Here is a 24,374-nt window from a genome sequence, read left to right as displayed (position 1 = left end):
CAGCGTATGTCTAATTTTGAAAACCGGTTATACCATTCAAAAGTTACCGAGCTTAAAAATTTGACTAAATTTCTATTTAAAAAGGGGAAAATGTTTGTGGGTATGTATGTATGTATGTTTGTATGTGTGTGGAAAGGTTACTCCGATTTCATTTTTTTCTATGTTTCAAGTGGGGGTCGGGGCCGGGACCGATTCATAACCGGTGTAGTTTGTGACTTTTGAGCACCCATAAGCCAGATATGGGACTGGGTAGGTACAATACAGCATATATTTTAGTAAATGTATTTTAGGTTCAAAGAGAGATAAAAAACCACAAGTCCACCAAATCGGTAGCACATGAGTTCAGATTTCAAATGGTGCCCAAGTGGTCAGGATCCAACATACACACGGCACAGTACTGCCGAAAAATTGAAAAATGTAACTTTGGAAATTTTAGTTTTTTGACAATTACTCAAAATTTCAAGCTAAGAATTACGTCAATAACTGAGCGTTTGTAGGAAGACTCCGTACGAGTCTAAAGGTGTATAGTGTATACCTTATATCAGGGACAATTCTAATTTTTAAGCTTTACGCGTCATAACCGTATCTAGTTAATGAAAAGGAAAAAATACATATAGGATGGAATAGCTACAGATTTTTTGAACACGTAAATATTATTCGTTGTTTTCGGTGCTGGAAGTTTGGACATTTTGCAGATAAATGTACTTCACAGGATGTTTGTCCATTATGTGGAGGTCAACACAAAAAAGATTAGTGCAGAATTACTAACGATAATTTTACTTGTGTTAACTGTAAATATGCAAATGAAATTCTTAAACTTAAACATCTTAATTATAACCATAATGTATTTGATAGAAATTGTAGTAGTTATCAAAGACAGTTATTAAAAGCCAAAGAAAGAATAGGGTATAATTTCTAGCCATCAAAGACGCTTTCAAATATTACACGCACAAATAAAAAGTGTATAGATAATCTTCTTCTTTCTTGTATTAATGCTGAAAGTTACTATAAACATTGCGATGAAATCAAAATTTATGTTCAGGTATATGACCCACACATTTTATGTTTAACGGAAACTTGTATCACTAGCGATTTTTCAGATTCTGAGCTACAGATCCCTGAATATGTAATGGCGCGTTGTGATTCTAGTAGTCGTCATACAGGAGGAGTTCTAATTTATACGAAAGAATACATAAAAGTCAATAATATCAAAACATTTATTATTGACAAGAGTTTGTGGGTTTTGTCTTTGGATGTTGTAATTAATGGATCATATTATGGAATAGTGGGTATTTATAGATCGCCAAGTGGTAGTATAAGTGAATTCATTGATGTATTTTTCAAGTGGATGGATGATTATTATGAATCACATAGTAGTTGTAGTATAGTCATTGCTGGAGATTTCAACATACATTATGATAAAAATTGTCAGGGTAAAAGTAAATTGAAAGAATATATAGAAAATAATGGAATGCAGCAACTTGTAAATGAATATACAAGAATTTTTAAAGATTCAAAATCTATGATTGATCTTGTCATAAGTAATGACTATACGTTAACTGCTCATGTAGAAAAAAATTACATAATATCTGATCACTGTATTGTCCATGTGCTCAATAATAAAGTAACTAAAAGTGAAGTCATTGAAACAAAACAAATTCGTTCTAAAATAATATATGATAATATGGTAAACATGTTGATTGAAAAAGATTGGGCATATTCTTCGGTAAACATCGATGAGGTTACTGATACTTTCGTCAATAATATCGTAGATGTTTTGAATAGAGTGTCACCAGTTAAAACTGTGGAAGTTAAGAACTTTGGTAATAAATGGTTTGACAACACTTGTAAATTGGCAGTTAAGAATAAAAATATTGCTTATAAAAATTTTTTGTTTACAAACGATTGCGTAGATTGGAATAACTATAAAATTGAAAGAAATAACTGTGTTAGAATTTTAAAACAAGTTAAAATTAGATTTTATGAGTCAAATATTGATAGGAATAGGGGTAATTCTAAACAAATGTGGAAACATCTCAAACAGTTAGTAGGAACTAATAAAACTATATCACAATTTCAAAGTCTTGAACATGAAGGTGTAACATATAGTGTAAATTTGGCAAACATATTAAATCAATATTATGTTGATAGTATTAAAGATATTATTGTAAGTTTTGACCAAAATAGTGATATTAATTTAAATTTGCAGACAGTTGTTTCATCTGATGTAAATTTTGAAACTTTTGAGAGCATATCACTAAACCAACTATATGATATAATCAAATTACAATATAAAAAAAATAGTACGGATGAAGTAGGTCTTGATATTATCAAAAATCTATTTCATGTGTTAGGTTATCCTTTATTAAATTTAATTAATATGAGTTTAGAGAAGGGCCTGGTGCCCAAGCAATTTAAAATATCAACTATAGTTCCTGTTCCAAAAGTTCCTAATACTAATAAACTTGATCAATTACGTCCAATAAATATGCTCCCATTTTGTGAAAAAGTTTTAGAAATTGTGGTGTACAATCAGCTGATTAAATTTATTACTTCAAATAATATCCTGTATAATTACCAGTCTGGATTTAGAAATTCTCATTCATGTGAGACCGCGTTACAGTTAGTTGTCTCAGATATGAAAAGTATTTTAGATACGACAGGGGTCGGTATATGCGCAGTTTTTATAGATCTCAAAAGAGCATTTGAAACAATAGATCGTCATATACTTCTTTTGAAATTAAAGAAATATGGTTTTAACGGGACAGTTTTTAATTGGCTGGAAAATTATCTGTCAAATAGGTACCAAAGGACTAAATTAAATAGTGAAATGTCAAATCCACAGTTAAATGATATTGGTGTGCCGCAAGGCAGTGTACTTGGACCTCTACTTTTCATATTATACATTAATGATTTGGGAAACGTATTAACCCTTAAAAGACTATGGTTGCCATATAGCAATCATTGTAAGCAGTGATCTAAATAATTTTTTCAGTAGGTTTCTCTAATTAAAAGCAGATGGAGCATGCTGTTCTGAATAGTAAAATAAGTATATTTTAAGGTAGTACTGAAAGTTTAGTCTCAAGTTAGTGTTTGTTTGATTAAAATCGTTGTGTATATATCCGATTTTTGTTGGTGCGAGAAAATATACATCAGATTTGTGTAAGTAACTTTTTAATACCTAATATAAATTATTTTTTGTTTAGTATACGGTTTTATTTATAAGAATATACTAGATTTTAAAAATGTTGCATTAGTTTGTCTTTTTCTTTTAGTGTGTAATTATTTTAGGGCGGGAAAAACTGAAATTACCATATGGTAACCAGAGTCTCTTTCAGTACCTATTATTTAATGTTTTTATTTTATTTTAGAAGAGGCGTTACAAATGGCGTACGCGGACGATTTAGATGTGGAGGGAATCTAAATTGAACCACTAGACACAAATGAATTGACCGATGAAGATTCTGCTGATGAGGACAATGGTGGTATGGTAGATAATTTACCAGCAAGCCAATTACGAGCTCCAGCCGAGCTTTAGGTTCGCAATTAGAACGAAAAGGATTTTGCAACAAAATGAAATGTTTTATAATAATTTTGATCATAACTGGATATAACGAATTACCTGGCAAAAAATACTACTGGGACATGGAACCTGATATGATAAATAAATGTGTTTCAGAAATGATGCGACGAGACAGATTTTTAACAATTTTTGGAAAACCCATCCGCTTTGGGTACAAAGTCTGGTGTATAAATACAAAATCTGGTTATTTGGTCAATTTCAATATATACCAAGGTAATGATCCGAACTCCAATGAAGATTATCAAAAATTATTCGGTAAGGCTACCGCACCACCACCACTTGTATCGATGCTAAATGACTTACCCCCACATAAGAAACACCTGCGTTACTCACTGTATTTTGATAATTTATTCACTAGTTTGTCTTTACTAAAATTTTTAAAAGATGAAGGTTACGATGGAACTGGAACGATAAGGGAAAATCGTATCCCAAAAAACTGCTCTCTGAAAAATAAAACCCAGATGAAAAAAGTGAATCGAGGTGAACATGACTCTGCTCTCGATAAAGAAAATGGAATAATTGTTGTTCATTGGGCTGACAATAATGTAGTCACAGTTGCATCAACAAGTCACGGAATTTTGCCGCTACAGTAAGTAAAAAGGTTTTCCCAAAAAGAAAAGAAAAATATTTTAGTTCCTAGACCATATGTTTCCGGTAAATACAATTTAGCAATGGGAGGGACAGATCTCATGGACGAAAATATAGCCAGGTATAGAATAAGTAAAAGGGGTAAAAAATGGTGGTGGTGCACTTTTTCTTGGCTTATTGATGTCTGGCCACAACTGTACACAGCTACAATTTAGACGTGATATTTTAAAAGTAGCTTCTGCTATCGTTAAGCTTATCATCCAGCACTAATAGTAGAGTTAGTGATGATATTAGGTATGATAATCTTAGCCATTTTCTGGTATCTACTCCGGAAAATAAGAAAAATAAATTTGCAAATAAAACGTGCAAGTCCATAATGAGAACGATGTGTTCTAAATGTAACGTTGGCTTATGCCTAGCGTGCAATGTGCAATTTCACACTGAATAATTTATAGTTTTTATTGTTATTCATAGTTGTAGTAATTTTTTATGTGTATTATAATATAGGTAGTAGAAAGGACTACGGTTGCCATATGGCAATCTTCTTTTTTTATAAAAAATACTTAAAATTGTTTAATTTTTTTATGTTATAAAATTGTTTAATAATAATTTTAATATTTGTTCAAAATAAAACATAAATCACGAACTTTTTTTCAGTTTTTTAATAAAAACAAAAGTCCGTCCTTTAAGGGTTAACCAAATGTAAAATTCATCTTTTTGCTGATGACACATTAATATATTTTTATGGGGAAGATTTTGTTGATGTAGTGGACACGATGAATCGTGAATTGCATTTATTAACTGAAAGATTTAAGTTAAACAAATTGAAAGTCAATGAGTTAAAATCCAAATACATGTTTATTGGTAATAATACTCTTTTCGGGAAATTCTTAAGTTTGGATGTTCACATTAAACTAAATAATGAAAAAATTGAAATGGTTCAGGAAATAAAGTATTTGGGATTCATATTGGATAGGGAACTAACTTTTAGTAAACATGTTGATTACATTTGCAGAAAGATAGGGAAAAAATAGGTTTTTTTCGAAGAGTATCACCATTTTTGACATTTCAAACTAAATTAACAATTTATAATTCGTTAATATTACCTCACTATTTATATTGTTGTTCATTGATTTATACAGGATCTTCTAATTATGACAGGCTTCAAATTCTCCAAAATAAGGCTATGCGAGTAATATTGAGATGCAATCAATATACTCGAATTCAAGATATGCTGAAAACTTTAAATTGGTTAAAAGTTGAACATTTTATGTATGTCCAATCTATGACATTCTTATTTAAGATGGTAAACCATTTATTGCCTGAGTATTTGAACAGTCAGTTGGTCCCGATAGCAAATGTTCATGAGCATAGCACTAGAGCTGCAAATTCAATAAATTTTTATGTTAGAACAACCAACAAGTCCAGTTCAACGAAAAGCTTGTTTCATAAAGGAATTGTACAGTTCAATAATATACCTTATCACATTAAAAATAGCCATAATGCAACTATCTTTAAGATATTATTAGTCCATTATATTAAAACTAAGACCTAGAAACCAATTGGCAATGTTTGTTGTACTTCCAGTGTTTTTATTTTTATTTTATTTTTTCTTTTTTTATTTATATATTGAATGTTTCTGATTAATTTAATTTGAAAATGCTTATTTCTTTATTTGCTTAATCTCATGTTTTTAATTTTTGTAACACTTTATGATAATTATACAGCGCTCCTTGCCTTGACAATTCTTATGTAATTTGTACAGGTGTGGAGTGCAATGTTTCTGTTTTGTGTATTATCTATTATGATAAATAAATAAATATCTAAAAAAAAAATCAAATCCATATCCTATGGGAAAAAACGGGTTTTCAAGCTCATTAAATTCTACTATACCTTCAGATATTATGTTTAACATAAGATTAATCAGACCTGTGGATACCTGTGAATACCTCTCAAATGCATGTGTATTGATAAAAATTGGTTATGCCGTTTCGAAGTGATCGAGCTCCAAAATTCTAACCCACTTAATCATTATTGCCGAAATGGTCTAGTGGTTAAGAATCGAAATCTGGCAATCCGAGTTAATTTACTAGCCATCCCAATATTTTTTTTTCAATATATTCCGAAAAGAAAAGAACTAGTGTACACAAAAATTTTTTATTGAAAACAAAATTTTGGGATGGATTATGAGCGCGAATTGCTCCATCACAAGTTTAGTATCGTAACCACTAAACCGTTTCAGCGGTAATAGTTTAGTGGTTTATAATGTTTCGGTGCCGCCCAAAATCCCGACAGCCAAAATCCCGACAGCCAAAAACCCGACGGCCAAAACACCGACACGCCAGAATCCCGACACGCCAGAATCCCGACAGGCCAAAATCCCGACATGCAACAATCCTCGCATAAGTAAAAATTCCGACTTTTGTTTAATACTTTTAATACAAAATACTTTTGATTAGTAACAAAAAATAAAAAACAGATGGCCATAAACAAAAAACAAGAAATAAATGTAATTATATGTGAAAAAGAAACTTATCAAACCTGTCGGGATTCTGGCCTGTCGGGATTTTGGCCTGTCGGGATTTTGGCCTGTCGGGATTCTGGCATGTCGGGATTTTGGCCGTCGGGATTGTGGCTGTCGGGATTTTGGCTGTCAGGATTTTGGGGTAGACCCATAATGTTTAACGTCTAATCGAGTAACATTACATTCAAGTTCATATGCTTTATATAATTTATAAAAAACTTTGAAAACTCCTGATACAGTCGAACCCGCTTATTGGAATAGCCTTTGTACCAGGCAAAAATATTCTTATAACCGGGATATTCTAATAACCGATCATTGGTGGCCAGTCGAAATAAGTGTACCGAATATACGTAATAATATTATTTACATACTATGCCAATGTGTAGTTTTACATACTATGCCAATATGTAGTTTTACATACTATGCCAATATGTATATCATATATACCTACATAATCAGTATAATATGTAAATATTTTTAGGTCTTTTTACGTCAATAATACAGTAGTGTAACTACTACTTATCTATGTATGTGTTAAATAGCGAATTACGTTATATTATGTATGATAATGAATACAGTAGCAGAAGGTAATTAATATAAATGTATGCAATATGTAGATATGTAAATATTTTCTTATTAAAATGCATATAACAAAATTACTTATTTTTTCTTGAGAAATAATCGGTAATTATAGTTTTTTATTGTTAATCCATGTGGTCATTCTTAATCCATTGGTTGAATGGAACTTTTATTGGCGGCAAGAAATGGATTAATTTAACAAAGCCATAATTCACATCTTGCAAACAAGTAGGTAAATACTCTCTGGGTGAATTCTAAATACATAAACTGCTTCTAACAATTTTATAGCAGGCAACAGTGCCTTTGTGTAGACAAACAAAAACTACTTTATGACCCATGAATTTTTCGGCCAAAGATCGAATTGGTAGGTACTCCTAACAAAGTAATAAATATTTATTACCCTAATAATATCTAATCCAGCACTACAGGCCTTGACAACTGACCATAATACCAAACACATTTTAAATTTTTAGTAAATTGTAAAAAAAATATTCGTTGACCTGCAAAATATGCTAATAAGCGGTATTATCTAATTAGAACCTATTAAAATAAAAGCATAAATTTATTAAGGAGTACATGGAAACGTTTCGGGAACTCGAATTTATATTACATAAACCGGGATATTCCTATAACAGGGATTCTAATAAGCGGGTTCGACTGTACAAGAATAAAAAAAACTCTAAACGCGGTAATAGACTACAGGCCCATGTCCAAAAATGGATGGGTCATATGAACCACCAAGTGACGTATATAGGACGATATAAGAGCATAAAATAATAAGATTCAGCACTATACCGTCACTTGTAAGATGTCCAACTGAGTGCAGGTGAGAATTCAAAAATTGCAGGCAGAGTGGGTACATTTTGGTCATATATTTTTGTACTGCATTTTTACCTTCGATAGATCCATGAAAAATAATAAGAAAGCGCCCAGTGCCGTACAAAAATAGTGAGCCACAAAGTTGGTAAATTTTTTTGATTTTCTCACAATTTCCAGGGTAAATTTGGTCATTTCATTCTGTACGGTATCAGTTTCATACTGTTTCAAAACAACTTAATTAATCCATTATTCCGCAACGCCGTACAAAAATCATGCGACAAGGGGAAAAATCGAGGGTTGCAATCCCCTCTTTTTCCGTGTTACAGGGGGTGATTTGAAAAAGTACGGCTTCGGTTCCAAAACATTATCTAGCACTCAAAAGTACTAGGTATTAAAAATAACGCCATCAAAAAATTATTGTTCATTTGAATGTATATTAATAATTATGTTAATTTCATGGTATACTTGATTTATAAAGCTAAAGAGATCATTTGACTCTGTACGGCAACTTTGTTTTTAACATGATATTGTAAAATTCAATTGTTATATAGTAGTGCCGTTCAAAAGAAACTGTTCTAAACAAAATTATAGAGAAATACAAAAACAGAAATTTTTTAAAATATTGCAAAAGTTTAAATATTCATAGATTAATAAATTATAGCAATTTTCTACATTTATTTTTTGTTTTCATTAGTATTAAGATAAATAAATTAGGAAACAATTATGCCGTACATTTTAATGCAGACCATATCTTTTAGGCTGATGAAAATGACGCTACCATTTTAAAGGTGTGGTACTTTATGGTCATTTGATACTGTACGGTATTAACATATTTTTAAGAACCCAGTACCTTCTGCTCTCTCATATATACTGGCAAGATAACAACAAAAATAGCCAGATACATAAAAAAGAAAGGAATAACACCCGCTTTCAGAACTAATAACAACTTAAGCAAATATATTAAGAACAATAAAAGCCGAAAGAGAAAGCAACTACAGAGTGGTATGTACAAACTAACGTGTGGTGACTGTCCAAAAACTTACATCGGTCAAACTGGCAGAACCTTTGACAAACGGATAGCAGAACACAAAAGGGCTTTCAACAATAGAAACACAGACACTTCTACATACGCACTTCACCTTCTAGATCATAATCATTCTTTCAATGAAGAGTTTCAAATTCTGCATATTCAATATAAAGGCCTTAAGCTATCTTCTTTAGAATCTATGGAAATTAATAAACTGAAAAATACGGATATAATTCTGAATGACCAACTCGAGACAAACAGCTCCCCACTCCTCAACCTCTTCAGTTAAAGACTTAAAAAGGCAAACACATTGTAAACTGTAAACTGTATCACTTGAGAAAGGCAGTCTGCCGAAACAGCTGTAGTCACTTAGTTGTAATAAATTTTGTGGAAGTATTAAAAACTAATGTTTTCAGTGTTTTATTGTTAGATAATTATGTAAATGTTTATATTACTAAATAGAGAATTGAATGACCTTTAAAATGAGCTATCACATGACCCCTATTCTCGTTTAAAAAAATCATCGATTACGTCATCACGCCCAGATGTATGATGTCACTAGTATGATATATGGCAAAATATAATAATTAAAAATAAAAATCGACCTGTTTCGGGATTTTTCCTTAAAGTCGCCGGTTTACGAAATAACGAATTTATTCCTTTCATTTGCACCACCATTTGCACTCCTTTCATGTTAAAAAGAGAGAAACTCAACTTATTACCTACAAAAGTGGACAACATCAATCCCAAATAGACTACTTCATGCTTCATGATAAGGAAAGAAGACATACGTGAATGCAAGGACTGCAAGGTAATAGTTATACCCCAGGCTGTGGGTGAAAAAACGTGATATAATTCAGGAATTTTTGAAACCTATCAGGTGTTGTAAAGGACGATGCTAGAAATAACTTATACTAAAATGTGAACAAAAATATTGTGAGCTTTTCTTTTTATTGCGATTTTCATTTGTTAAATTTGCAATTTTTAAAGATTTTTAATTTTGCAGCTTAGGATATTGATTCTAGAGAAAAACTTTTTAATAGAAAGTTGTAGTAAATTAAAAAACCTACAATTTGAGCTATGTTAAGTTTAATTTCGTTTATTGGTTATTGCAAAACAGCCTGCGAAAAATCCAAAATGGCCGTTTTATACAATTGCGTTATTTATTGTACAAATAGATTTTTTTTTTAAAATGAAGTTCTTTCAATTCCAAACATAAAAAACAATTGTAAGGCCGGATTAACGACTTTGTTGCTTAGATATTATAAATTGTTTATCCCAAGAGGTCAAATGTCGAAGGCTATAACTTTTTGAAAAAAAAATTGTAGAGAGTTGGTGAAACATTCAATCTCCTTCTAAAGAGTTATGCTTTCATATTCTGATGTAAATAAATGCGAAAACATTTTTAAACCTCTAATTTTTGGGTTTGAAAATAAGGGGGCAAATTTCGTTATAAACATTTAGAGCTGAAGCGGCCCTGTACATCCTATGAATTTTTAACTTACAGATTATTGTTACTGAAGACGAAACGAAGATTTATAAAAAAATAAAAAATCTCTACGACCAACTGAAGTCGAGCTAAATGTTGGGTTTGAAAATATGGGGGCAAATTTCGTTAAAAACATTTAGAGCTGAAGCGGCCCTGTACATCCTATGAGTTTCTTACTTACAGATTATTGTTGCTGAAGACGAAACGAAGATTTATAAAAAAATAAAAATTTTCTACAACCAACCGAAGCCAAGATAATTATTTCTTTTTTCTTAAATCGTAGTGCCTTTATTTATAATAATTAAGAAATTATTTTACAGTCATTGACTAAAGAAAGACTTATATTATCTTAAAATAAAAATTATTATAAAATATAGTTACATTTAATTATTAAAAATTATTTTTAAATTTGGCTCGCTTCAAATCCGCGCGCTCGGAAAATTTTTACGTAACTTATATTAAATTTTGACCGAAAATAATTTAATAATATTACCATTATAATATACAGTCTATTAACCACTGTATTTGTTTTTCTTGATAAACTTTTATATGTGAAATCTCATTTCTAAAGAAATAATACATATCACAAAAATGATACATTTATATGAAATATATAACTATATGTTTAATTTTTTCATTGTTATATAAATATAATAATAATAATGTTACTTCTTATTATACAATATAAAACTTTTTCTTTTTGTAGTGACTATCCGTTTTGGATGTTGGCGACCATCATAACAATTTGGCAAACCCCATTTGGAAACTGAGAACCAGGAAGGCGAAGGATTACCTTGCTAGAAAATTTACGTACGTCGTCAAACACAACAACTACAAATCTTTTTAGAGCAGCAGTACCGATTTAGTGTGCAAGTACAGATTGCCATGATGGTCGCCAACATCCAAAACGGATAGTCACTACAAGAAGAAACAGTTTTATATTGTATAATAAGAAGTAACATTATTATTATTATATTTATATAACAATGAAAAAATTAAAAATATAATTATATATTTCATATATGTATCATTTTTGTAATATTATTTCTTCAGAAATGAGATTTCACATATAAAAGTTTATCAAGAAAAACAAATACAGTGGTAAATAGACTGTATATTATAATGGTAATATTATTAAATTGTTTTCGGTCAAAATTTAATACAAGTTACGTAAAAATTTTCCGAGCGCACGGATTTGAAGCGAGCCGGGCGATTTGCAAAATTTGGCCGCTCGCAAAAGCACCCGTTATAAAAATAATTTTTAATAATTAAATGTAACTATATTTTATCATAATTTTTATTTTAAGGTAATATAAGTCTTTATTTAGTCAATGACTGTAAAATAATTTCTTAATTGTTATAAATAAAGAGACTACGGTTTAAGAAAAAAGAAATAATTATCTCGGCTTCAGTTGGTTGTACAAAATTTTTATTTTTTTATAAATCTTAGTTTCGTCTTCAGCAACAATAATCATCTGTAAGTTAGAAACTCATAGGATGTACAGGGCCGCTTCAGCTTTAAATGTTTATAACGAACTTTGCCCCCTTATTTTCAAACCCTACATTTAGCTCGGCTTCAGTTGGTCGTAGAAATTTTTTATTTTTTTATAAATCTTCGTTTAGTCTGCAGCAATAATAATGTGTAAGTTAAAAACTCATAGGATGTACAGGGCCGCTTCAGCTCTAAATGTTTATAACGAAATTTGCCCTCTTATTTTCAAACCCAAAAATTAGAGTTTTAAAAATGTTTTACGCATTTATTTACATCCGAATATAAAAATATAACTCTTTAGAAGGAGATTGGATGTTTCATCAACTCTCTACGATTTTTTTTTCAAAAAGTTATAGCATTCTACATTTGACCTCTTGGGATAAACAATTTATAATATCTAAGCAACAAATTCGTTAATCGGGCCTTACAATTTTTTTTTATGTTTGGAATTGAAAGATCTTCATTTTAAAGTTTTAAAAAATAAAAAAAATTATTTGTACAATAAATAACGCAATTGAAAAAACGGCCATTTTGGACCTTTCGGAGGCTGTTTTGCAATAACCAATAAACGAAATTAAACTTACCATTGCTCAAATTGTAGTTTTTTTAATTTACTACAACTTTCTATTTAAAAGTTTTTCTCTAGAATCAATATCCTAAGCTGCAAAATTAAAAATCTTTAAAAATTGCAAATTTGACAAATGAAAATCGCAATAAAAAAAAAGCTCACAATATTTTTGGTCACATTTTAGTATAAGTTATTTCTGGCATCGTCCTTTACAACACCTGATAGGTTTCAAAAATTCCTGAATTATATCCTGAAATCGACCTATTTTTCACCCAAAGCCTGGAGTATTAGTGAGACAGTAAGCCAACAACATAAGCTGCTTGTTCTGGACATCGAAGTAAAAAGCGAAACTAAACAAAAATATCGGAAAGGACCACAAAAAATCAAGTGGTGGATGCTAAAAGATGAGAAGGAAGGTCTATTCAGGGAAAGAATAGTAGAAAAAATATGTTGGAACATGAAAGGAAGCCCTAACACTATTTGGAGAAAAATGGCCAAAATTATTAGAGAGACGGCTATTGAAATACTTGGGAAAACGTCAGGAAAGAAGTTTGAGGATATAGAGACTTGGTGGTGGTCAAGTGAAGTACAAGGAAAAATTAAAGAGAAGGGAAAATTATATAAAAAGTGGCAAGAAACCAGATCGGGCATAGATCTTCAAAACTATATGGTCGCCAAAAAGGAAGCGAAAGTAGCAGTAGCAAAAGCTAAAGCAGAAGTGTATTCAAACCTATACGATCAACTTGATACCAGGGAAGGCGAAGCAAAGATATATAAAATAGCCAAACAGAGAGCAAAGAAAGCAAGAGATTTTAATCAGATTAGATGTATCCGAGATGAAAATAATAAAATACTATTTCACGAAAAGGATGTCAAAAAGAGATGCAGAAAGTATTTTGACAGTTTATTAAATGAAGAATTTGACAGACAGCCTGTGGAGTTAACGGAGACAGTAACAGCAATGGTTACCAGAATAACAAACGAGGAAGTGGCTCAAGCGCTTTAAAAAATAAAGAAAGGAAAAACAGTCGGACCAGATAATATTCCTGGGGAAGTATGGAGAGCATTGGGAGAGACAGGAATAACTTGGCTAGCAGGTCTATTTGAGAAATTGGACAAATGCCAGACGAATGGAGAAACAGTATATTAGTACCTGTCTACAAAAACAAGGAAGACATACAACAATGCACAAATTACAGGGCTATAAAACTACTTAGCCACACCATGAAAATATGGGAGAGAGTAATTGATAGACGGATACGTGAAGAAACCGAAATATCCGATAATCAATTTGGCTTTATGCAGGGCAGATCAACAACATATGCAATTTTCATTGTAAGGCAACTGATGAAAAAATACAGGAATAAAGAGACCAACGCTCATATGGTATCCATTCATCTTGAGAAAGCATCGAGAGATTCTGTGGTGGGCACTCAATAAGAAAGGAGTCCCTGGCGAATATGTAAAGATTGTGAGAGATATGTATGAGGGAGTAACGACTAGTGTTAGAACAGGTGTGGGAGAGACTGATAAATTTCAGGTGAAAGTAGGATTGCACCAAGGCTCGGTGTTTAGTCCTTATTTATTTTCATTAGTTTTGGATCAGATAACAGCGAAACTACAGGGTAGTATTCCATGGTGCCTAATGTATGCTGATGATGTAGTGGTAATAGGAAATAGTGAAAGAGACTTAGAACAAAAACTGGAACAGTGGAGACAAGCTCTGGAGGAAAAAAGTTTAAAACTTAGTAGGACAAAAACAGAGTATTTGGAATGTTCATTTAAAGATGGAGTTACTACAAATAAAATGGTATCTTTGGATGGTAAAATGATTGTGAAAAGCAATAGTTTTAAGTACCTAGGATCGGTATTACAGAATAATGGAGAAATAGATGGAGATGCGTGCAGTAGAATTAGGGCTGGATGGATGAAGTGGAAAGAAGCGAGTGGTGTGTTGTGTGACAGAAAAATTCCAATGAAGCTGAAGGGAAAATTCTATAAAACAGCCATAAGACCGGCTATGATGCACGGAACTGAATGTTGGGCAGTGAAAAAGAAAGAGGAACAACGAATGCATGTGGCGGAAATGAGAATGCTTAGATGGATGAGTGGAGTGACAAAGAAGGATAAAATTAGAAATGAGTATATTAGGGGAAGTCTAGGTGTGGCACCAATTGATGTCAAAATAAGAGAGCATAGGTTGAGATGGTTTGGTCATGTTCAACGTCGAGACGTTAATCACCCATTACGAAGAATAGCTGAAGTGCAGATTCCTGGAAGGAGTAGGAGAGGAAGACCAAAGAAGACCTGGGGGGAGACGATAAGGCAGGACATGTTGGTAAAGGGGATTAACATTGATATGACTCAAGATAGAATGGTGTGGAGAAATGCAATTAGGGAAGCCGACCCCGCATAGGGATAAGGCAAAGAGAATGATGATGATTCCTTTCATTTGCACCATACTGTATATTTCAAACATTATTGATACATGTATATAATTGATTTGTTTCATTGTAATGATGTGAATAAATAAAACAACTATTTTTTAGAAAAATTACTACTAGAAAACAACTACTTAGCACACAGTACAGTATTATAGGAGATATGCCTACGAATGCTAAATGTATCGTATATAAAAAAATATTGTCATAAATTTCACCTTACGTTTTCGTTATATGGATTTTTCTTACATTTCATTCTGTGGATTTTTCCTTGAGCTTTTTTTTTCCTACAAACCTTTGGACCAACGAAAATGTACGGCATGTAAAATAATCAGAGTAAGGCAAATATGCAATAGTGCATAGTGCATATGCATATGCATTTGCATATTTTTGTAATTTCTTTTGAATTTTGCATATAATGGTATATTTAAAAATAAAGTGCATAAAATAGGTTTTCAAAGCGAATTTATTTGTTTATTCATGGTTCAAATACCTTCGTACCTAATATTTCTGTGTGGATCAAGGCATCCAGAATTGGTCATTGATATGGGAAAATTATTATGCTCAGCATGCAGTAAGTAAATACAAAGTAAACCTAAATAATTTAAATTGCATAAAAATAAACAGAAAACCAAAAAATATACATTTTTAATTTAAAATGCTTTAAATAACCCCCGATCTTAAATTATTCAGTTTACTGTAGGAATTTTTTTGGAGATTCCATGCGAAAAAAAAATCCAAATCCACACCGGTAAAAAAAATAAATTAGAATCGGGAGAGAAAAAGCAAGATTCGATATCTAGGTCACAGTATATAGAGGTTCCTCTTTATACTGTGTCCAGGTGCTTAAAATCAACTAATCGGAAATCAAGTAAGCAAGAGACATTTCACCATGATTTGTTCGAAGCATTGTTAAGCTAAAATATATCTTTGTCCAAATTATCAAACGAAAATTTGCGAATATTTCTTGGAAAATACTTCAAATGGAATATTCCAAGTCAAAGAAGCTTAAGAAGAAACAAGGTCGATTCTGTAGGTATATTCTGCGGTACTGAGTAACATAAAATTAGAGATAATATAGGAGACAATAATTTTTGTGTATGTGTGGATGAAACAATTGATTCTTCTAGACGTTACATCGCACATTTATTAATCGGATCTCTTAAAAATGGGCAAGCTTGTAAATCGCATTTAATTGCTTCCAAGAAGTTGAATAAAACCAACGCACTAGGTAACCGTTTTTGCAAGACAGTATAGCAATTTTTTTTTCTTCCTTTGCTGTTCCCAATGAAAATTTTTTATTTTTCTTTCAGATGCTGTACCTTACATGGTTAAAGTAGGAAGCAATTTGAAAATTTTGTATCCTCATTTAGTACATACAACTTGTCTAGCACATGGTTTAAATAGGGTCGCAGAAGAAATTAGAAATAAATTTCCTCTTGTTAATAATTTTATTTCAAAGATGAACAAAATATTTCTTAAGACACCTATAAGGTATCAGTTGTATAAAGAACATTTGCCGAATCTTCCTCTTCCACCAAAACCTATTGTTACTGGGCGAGAACTTGATTAGAGGCTGCAATGTTTTATGCAGACATTTTTGCTGAATTGAAGCCAGTAGATCCTTTCGAACCACTTATACTTTTCAAAGAATAGGTGAAAAATAAAATAGTACCAAAACAACTTTCATACTTAAAATATTATGTACATGCATGCATATTTTACACAAATAATACATGCATATACATGCATATTTGACATAAATAAATGCATATACATGCATATTTGACACAAATAATCTGCATACATATGCAGATTATTATAATCTGCATATATATGCAGATCTTACTTTCCAGCCTGCATATTGGTCTGACTTTGAAAATAATGTTATCTATGCATAAAATACTTTCAAAATAAATTACTTTTATGTTGTTTCAAATCACCCCCCGGACCATGGAAAGAGAGGGAGTTGCAACCCTCGATTTTTCCCCTTGTCGCATGATTTTTGTACGGCGTTGCGGAATACTGGATTAGAAGTTGTATTGAAACAGTGTGAAACTGATGCTGTACAGAATGAAATGACCAAATTTACCCTGGAATTGTCAGAATATCAAAAAAAATTACCAACTTGGTGGCTCACCATTTTTTTACGGAACTGCGCGTTTTCTCATTATTTTTCATGGATCTATCGATGGTAAAAATGCCGTACAAAAATATATGACCAAAATGTACCTACTTTACCTGCACTTTTGAATTCTCACCAGCACTCAGTTGGACTGCTCACTAATGACGGCAAAGTGCCGAATCTTATTATTTTATGCTCTTGTATCGTCCTATATACGTTACCTGGTGCTTTGTATGACCCATCCATTTTTGGACATGGGCCTGTTGTCTATAAAAATGATTGGCGCACACAATATTCCAACTACAAAAGAGCTGATATGAATACTACCTGGTGCAAAAATGTATTTTCGTTTTGATGGAAAATAAAATTAAACTTTTATTTTGAAATTTTTTTCATAATATTTACTAAATTCTAAACAATATGCGCCACAAAGAACCTCCAAGTGCAAACTTTATCAAAGATACTCTTTTTTGGGGCGTTTTACTTTAAATTTAGCAAATATTATGGAAAACATTTTAAAATAAGACTATAATAAAATTTTAATAAAACGAAAATACATTTTTGCGCCACGTAATATTCATATCAGGACATCGCTTGTTCTGTACATCGAAGTAAAAAGCGAAACCAAACAAAAATATCGGAGAGGACCACAAAAATCAAGTGGTGGCTGCTGAAAGATGAGAAAGAAGGTCTATTCAGGAGAAGAATAGTAGAAAAATATGTTGGAACATGAAAGGAAGCCCTAATACAATTTGGAGAAAAATGGCCAGTAGTATTAGAGAGACTGCTATTGAAATACTTGGGAAAACGTCAGGAAAAAAAGTTTGAGGATAAAGAGACTTGGTGGTGGTTAAACGAAGTACAAGAAAAATTAATGAGAAGAGAAAATTATATAAAAAGTGGCAAGAAACCAGATCCGACACAGATCTTCAAAACTATATGGTGGCGAAAAAGGAAGCCAAAGTAGCAGTAGCAAAAGCCAAAGCAGAAGCGTATTCAAACCTATACGATCAACTTGATACCAGGGAAGGCGAAACGAAGATATATAAAATAGCCAAACAGAGAGCAAAGAAAGCAAAATATTTTAATCAAATTAGATGTATCCGAGATGAAAATAATAAAATACTAGTTCACGAAAGGGATGTCAAAAAGAGATGGAGAAAGTACTTTGACAGCTTATTAAATGAAGAATTTGACAGACAGCCTGTAGAGTCAACGGAGACAGTAGCAGCAATGGTCACCAAAATACCCAACGAGGAAGTGGCTCAAGCGCTTCAAAAAATAAAGAAAGGAAAAGCGGTAGGACCAGATGATATTCCTGGGGAAGTATGGAATGGAGAGCATTGGGAGAGACAGGAACAAGGTGGCTAGCAGGTCTATTTAATAGAATTATGGAAGTCGGACAAATGCCAGACGAATGGAGAAGCAGTATACTGGTACCTGTTTACAAAAACAAGGGAGATATACAACAATGTACAAACTACAGGGCTATAAAACTGCTTAGCCACACCATGAAAATATGGGAAAGAGTAATTGACAGACGGATACGTGAAGAGACCGAAATATCCGAGAATCAATTTGGCTTTATGCAGGGTAGATCAACAACAGATGCAATTTTCATTATAAGACGGTTGATGGAAAAATACAGGAGTAAAGAAACAAACGCTCATATGGTGGGCACTCAATAAGAAAGGAGTCCCTGGTGAATATGTAAAGATTGTGAGGGATAGGTATGAGGGAGTAACGACTAGTGTTAGGACAGGTGTGGGAGAGAAAGATAAATTTAATGTGAAAGTAGGATTGCACCAAGGCTCTGTGTTTAGTCCGTATTTATTCTCATTAGTTTTGGACCAGATAACAGCGAAACTACAGGGTAACATTCCTTGGTGCTTAATGTATGCTGATGATGTCGTGTTAGTAGGAAATAGTGAAAGAGACTTAGAACAAAAACTGGAACAGTGGAGACAAGCTCTGGAGGAAAAAGGTTTAAAACTTAGTAGGACAAAAACAGAGTATTTGGAATGTTCATTTAAAGATGGAGCTACTACAAATAAAATGGTATCTTTGGATAATAAAATGATTGTGAAAAGCAATAGTTTTAAGTACCTAGGATCGGTATTACAGAGTAATGGAGAAATAGATGGAGATGCATGCAGTAGAATTAGGGCTGGATGGATGAAGTGGAAAAAAGCGAGTGGTGTGTTGTGTGACAGAAAAATTCCAATGAAGCTGAAGGGAAAATTCTATAAAACAGCCATAAGACCGGCTATGATGTATGGAACTGAATGTTGGGCAGTGAAAAAGAAAGAGGAACAACGAATGCATGTGGCGGAAATGAGAATGCTTAGATGGATGAGTGGAGTGACAAAGAAGGATAAAATTTGAAATGAGTATATTAGGGGAAGTCTAGGTGTGGCACCAATTGATGCCAAAATGAGAGAGCATAGGTTAAGATGGTTTGGTCACGTTCAACGTCGAGACGTTAATCACCCAATACGAAGAATAGCTGAAGTGCAGATTCCTGGAAGGAGTAGGAGAGGAAGACCAAAGAAGACCTGGGGGGAGGCGATAAGGCAGGATATGTTGGTAAAGGGGATTAACATTGATATGACCCAAGATAGAATTGTGTGGAGGAATGCAATTAGGGAAGCCGACCCCGCATAGGGATCAGGCAAAGAGAATGATGATGTAATATTCATATCAGTTCTTTTGTAATTAGAACATTGTGTGCGCCATTATTTTTTACCGCGTTTAGCGGTTTTTTATTCTTGTAGAAATATACCACAATTTACTGTTATAAAAATACTTTCTAATTGCCTTTTCAAACAAATCTAAAATAAATTGTGTAGAAATCATAATCCCTTTCTTCTTGTAATTTATTTTCCTATCGGAGTTTGATAATCATAATATCATAACATTTTCTATTTTATTAAGAGCCGCTCTACAAAAGTCTTATTCTCCTTTCTATTCAGTATTATTGTCAGTTTCCACTTGCCTCGATATTCCGCTATTTTTATTAATTGTGATAGAATATTAGTTGTGGGTTGCGTAATAAGATCTATATATCTGGTTGGCGACCTTGACCTTTTCCCCGTGGACGCTGAGGCCCTTCCAAATAATTTCTTCTAATAGCGTGGTCGAATAATTTGGCAATATTTTTAGCTACTTTGGTAAGTAGTCTGTTCTTTATTTGGATCTATTGGAGAATGATAAATTAGTTCTTTTCTCAGTTCAATACACTGTTAGCATTCGACGCCAATACATTTCAAAGGTACCTATTTTATTTGTGCCTGTTTGGTTTAATTTCCAACATTCAAGTGCTTATAACAATAATACCACGCTTTTAACTATTCGTATTTTGGTGTTAAGCGTTATACGATGGTGTTTCCCGTTGGCCAGTTCAGTTCTTTTTTAAATTTAATCGCTGGATCCCTCTTGGTTTGTTATCAAAGAGTCGAGTAAGTGGAAGTGTTCGATGTTATAAGTTTCCGTTACATTTCAATTATTTGGGTTCTATTGGTCTACTATCCTTATTTTGGTTTCCTCTTTGTTAAACTGGAAACCGTCTTCCAAATCCTTTTCTTCAAGCCATCTTCAAGCAATGGTGGTGGCCTCATTCTGGAACAAGAAGTTCCCTTTCCCCTTAACCTGGTCATTTACTTGAGGATGCTTCATAGTTGCTGGAGTTGTACGAAGTCGGACACTTTAGTGTAATGAAGGTTTAAGTAAGGTTCTAAAACTACTTTCTTGTAGCATGTCTTATTTAAGTACATATTATGTATAAATGTGGTTATTGATTGTAATGCAAATCACATTTTTATAGTATATTATGCAACGAACATTTAATGATGGTCATTATGAAGAGAGTATGGCGGATACGAAACGAGTCGCCTAGCGTGTTTGTATAGAATACGAGCTTTATAATGATAATTAAATGCAAGTTGTATACACGATTTTTTCTATGATTATTCACAACAAAAAGTATATTCCAATTTATTAATTTTGTTGATACATTTATATTTATAATTTTTAAATTAATTATTTTATTAATACATTTATATTTTCAATATTACAATGATTATTAAAATAAATTTGAGGATAAATTTTTAATATCTCCATCGTCTTCAGACATTTCCTTAAAAATATTTAATTTTTAAATTAGTCATTTTTTTTTACATTGAGAACTGTCAAAGCGTATGTATTTGACTTGCCATTGGCTACTGCGAGTGTGCCACCTTCATTGCGAATGCCATATCGCGATTTTATTGGTTAAAAATCTGTATCGTAATGAAAATCTGTATCCTAACGAAGCTCATTATGATACAGGTAGTGAAATTATAATTAATATATTAAAGTATGAGAACAGAAAAACCAACTAATGTTTGACATCTCATTTTCCACTTCAGAAATCGTTGTCAAAACAGATTATTTTTAAAAACTTCTACCAAAATTTACAACCAAATTGTTAAGATTATACCTTGTATCAAAAAGGTATAAGATAATTTCTGGACACAAGCTAATTTCGGGGCCGAGGAACCAGGTTTACACCACTCTCTTACCTCTTGTTTTGATGCTGGATCATGGTGATAGACCCAAGTCTCATCCATAGTGAAGAATCGACCCCCAAACTCTACTTTATCCCTTCGAAAACGCTCTAAATGTTGCTGAGAAAGTCGCATTAAAGTTGCTATAAACTTTGGGAAAATTTGACAGTTTTTGAGGACAATTTCCGGAGTGAAAGTCGAAATTCAAAATAGCAAGGTCACGATTAATGAATATCTTTATCATTTTTACTACCTAATGTTTTAATAAGATTCGCATAACTCGGAGGGCTGTGGAGCGCCAGATGTTGGGTATCTCCCTGAGGGACCTAATCCCAAACGAAGAAATACGTCGTAGAACAAAAACAATGGACGCCGTCGAAGAATCGCGTCGCTCAAGTGGAATTGGGCAGGACACGTCGGCAGATTGTCAGACAACCGATGGACAAAACGTATTGTCGAGTGGAGGCCACGAGAAGAAGCACTACGGAGCAGAGGACGATCACTAACCAGATGGGCTGACGATCTGAAGCGTGTTGTCGGCACCTGGATGCAAGCCGCACAAAACAGAGAAAGATGGAAAGAGCTGAGGGAGACCTATGTCCAGCAGTGGACGAGTACGGGTTGATGATGATGAATGTTTTACTAACTGCCCCGGAAAGTAGCAATAATTTATCAATATATTATTATCAATAAATATCAATCATACATAAAATAATGTTTTAAGTTCATTATTCAACAATTTTTATTGACAAACTCATTTCTATTATTGTTTCAGCACTGTTATAGCTATTTATTTTTATGTAGTATTTTAAGATAACTGATTCATAATACTTACTGCTTCCAAAGAATTGACTGCTTTCTCCACCTCAGCTGTATCTACTCTGTGTCCTCTAATTTTCACCTGAGAATCGGTGCGGCCTTCGTAGAAAAGTATGCCCTTCTCTAGACGGGCGAAGTCCCCCGTACGGTACAGTTTCCCGTAGGTGGGATCGATTGCTAATGGATTGTCGAGGAATTTTTCCGGATCTCTTCCGCTGACGTAACCACTGGCCAGATTCAAACCGGAAACGAACAGTTCACCGATATCACCCGCTTTTACCGGCCGGAAATCTTTGTCCAGAAGGTAAAGGATCGTATTATCCAGGGGTGCACCTAGTAAACATATTATGGTGTGTATTTATTTGTGGAAAATACAGCAATATAAATCATACAGAAGTGATAAAACTAACAATATTAGGGTATTTTATTTAGGGTCTTAAATTACCATTGAAAACAGACCGACTGATTACAGAGCAGGTATCAGGCAATATTTAAGGGGATGGGTACGTAGTTTCTGCTCCAATGCTATTCAGATGGGATTAATTGTTTTCGAATCCTGAGAAAACTAATAAGTATTTTTGAAAAATTTAGACGCAGAATGAAAGATTACGTTATTAGCGAGGGCAGAAAGTCCCTGAGAACTTCTATAATGTTTATTTTAATAAGTTACAGGGGTGAAAAAGTAAGAGAAAATTTAGTGCTATTTTTAATTTCAAATATCTCATTCAAAATAAACTTTTTATTTATTCGAAGGGACTTTCGGCCCTTGGTAATAATTTATTCTTTCATTCTGCGTTTAAATTTTTCAAAAATATTTATTGGTTTTTCAGGATTCGAAAAAAATTAACACAATGTCCGTGGTAATATGTATTTTCCAAATCTATCTTTGTCATACAACGCACTCAGTCGAATAGAATATTGTCAACATATTGTCAGTCAGACAGTGACAATTTTAAATATTTGATATGGCATCGGGAATATTTTGAGTTGTTGATTAAATAATATTGACAATGCATTTGATAAATAATTGATTTAAGACGTGAACTTAATAAAAAGTTATTTATTGTTTATTATTTATGGAAGATCCAATCAGAGAATACACCAGGATATATTCAGTGATCCAAGTATTTTGTTGTTAAAGGTGTTTAAAATTTTAAGCGTTTCATAGTAACAACATATTATTAAAAAATAACTTTATCACTTTTCCTCTGTTCTCGATTGATTATTAGTTTTTGTTGTACAGTAGAAAAATTATTACAATCACTGAATACATAGTTAGTGAAAAAACTATCATATTAATTAACTGAATTAATAATTAAGGCAATTAATTATACAAGTAACAGTTATCCAAGAACATTCAAAAGTCATCTTTAAAGTTAATGATGACATTGTCAAGTAAAGTTGACATATCCATACCAGTGAGAATTTTACTACACGTAATTTGCCGTGTAAAGACAGAAAAAGTAGGGATAGCCGTAAAATATTTGCGAATTATGTACCGATGGCCTTAACGTATGTGCTAAAGGTATTTGCATAAACTGTTTATCGGATTTTTTTAATGAAAAAATTTATTTAAACAATAACTAGTTATCATAAACTATAATTCGATCCTCAAAATACTATCGAAATATTACGTTTTGCTCTACTAGACGCACATTTCTTCTAACGTTTCTCATGAGGCCCTTGGTGGAATTTAGGTCAATTTCTCTAAGTTTTTCGTAAATGCTCGGTCTTAATTGTTCTTCATCTTGAGCTTCTCGGCCTTCATGATAAACC

At 32.5% G+C, this 24,374-nt stretch overlaps 1 protein-coding gene across 1 annotated transcript in view; it reads right to left on the bottom strand.

Annotated features, from left to right (window-relative positions):
• The window catches only part of LOC114333250 (zwittermicin A synthase ZmaJ), a 230,332-nt gene that overhangs the window by 49,067 nt on the left and 156,891 nt on the right, over nucleotides 1-24,374 (bottom strand). The window contains exon 8 of the mRNA XM_028283114.2: nucleotides 22,615-22,931. Within this exon, the coding sequence (XP_028138915.1) occupies nucleotides 22,615-22,931 (317 nt within the window). The remainder of the gene's footprint in view (nucleotides 1-22,614; nucleotides 22,932-24,374) is intronic.

The sequence above is a fragment of the Diabrotica virgifera genome, chromosome 4 (genome assembly GCF_917563875.1).
Source record: "Diabrotica virgifera virgifera chromosome 4, PGI_DIABVI_V3a".
NCBI lineage: Eukaryota > Metazoa > Arthropoda > Insecta > Coleoptera > Chrysomelidae > Diabrotica > Diabrotica virgifera.
Note: the sequence above shows the minus strand (reverse complement) of the source record. Positions and strands in the feature narration are given on the sequence as shown.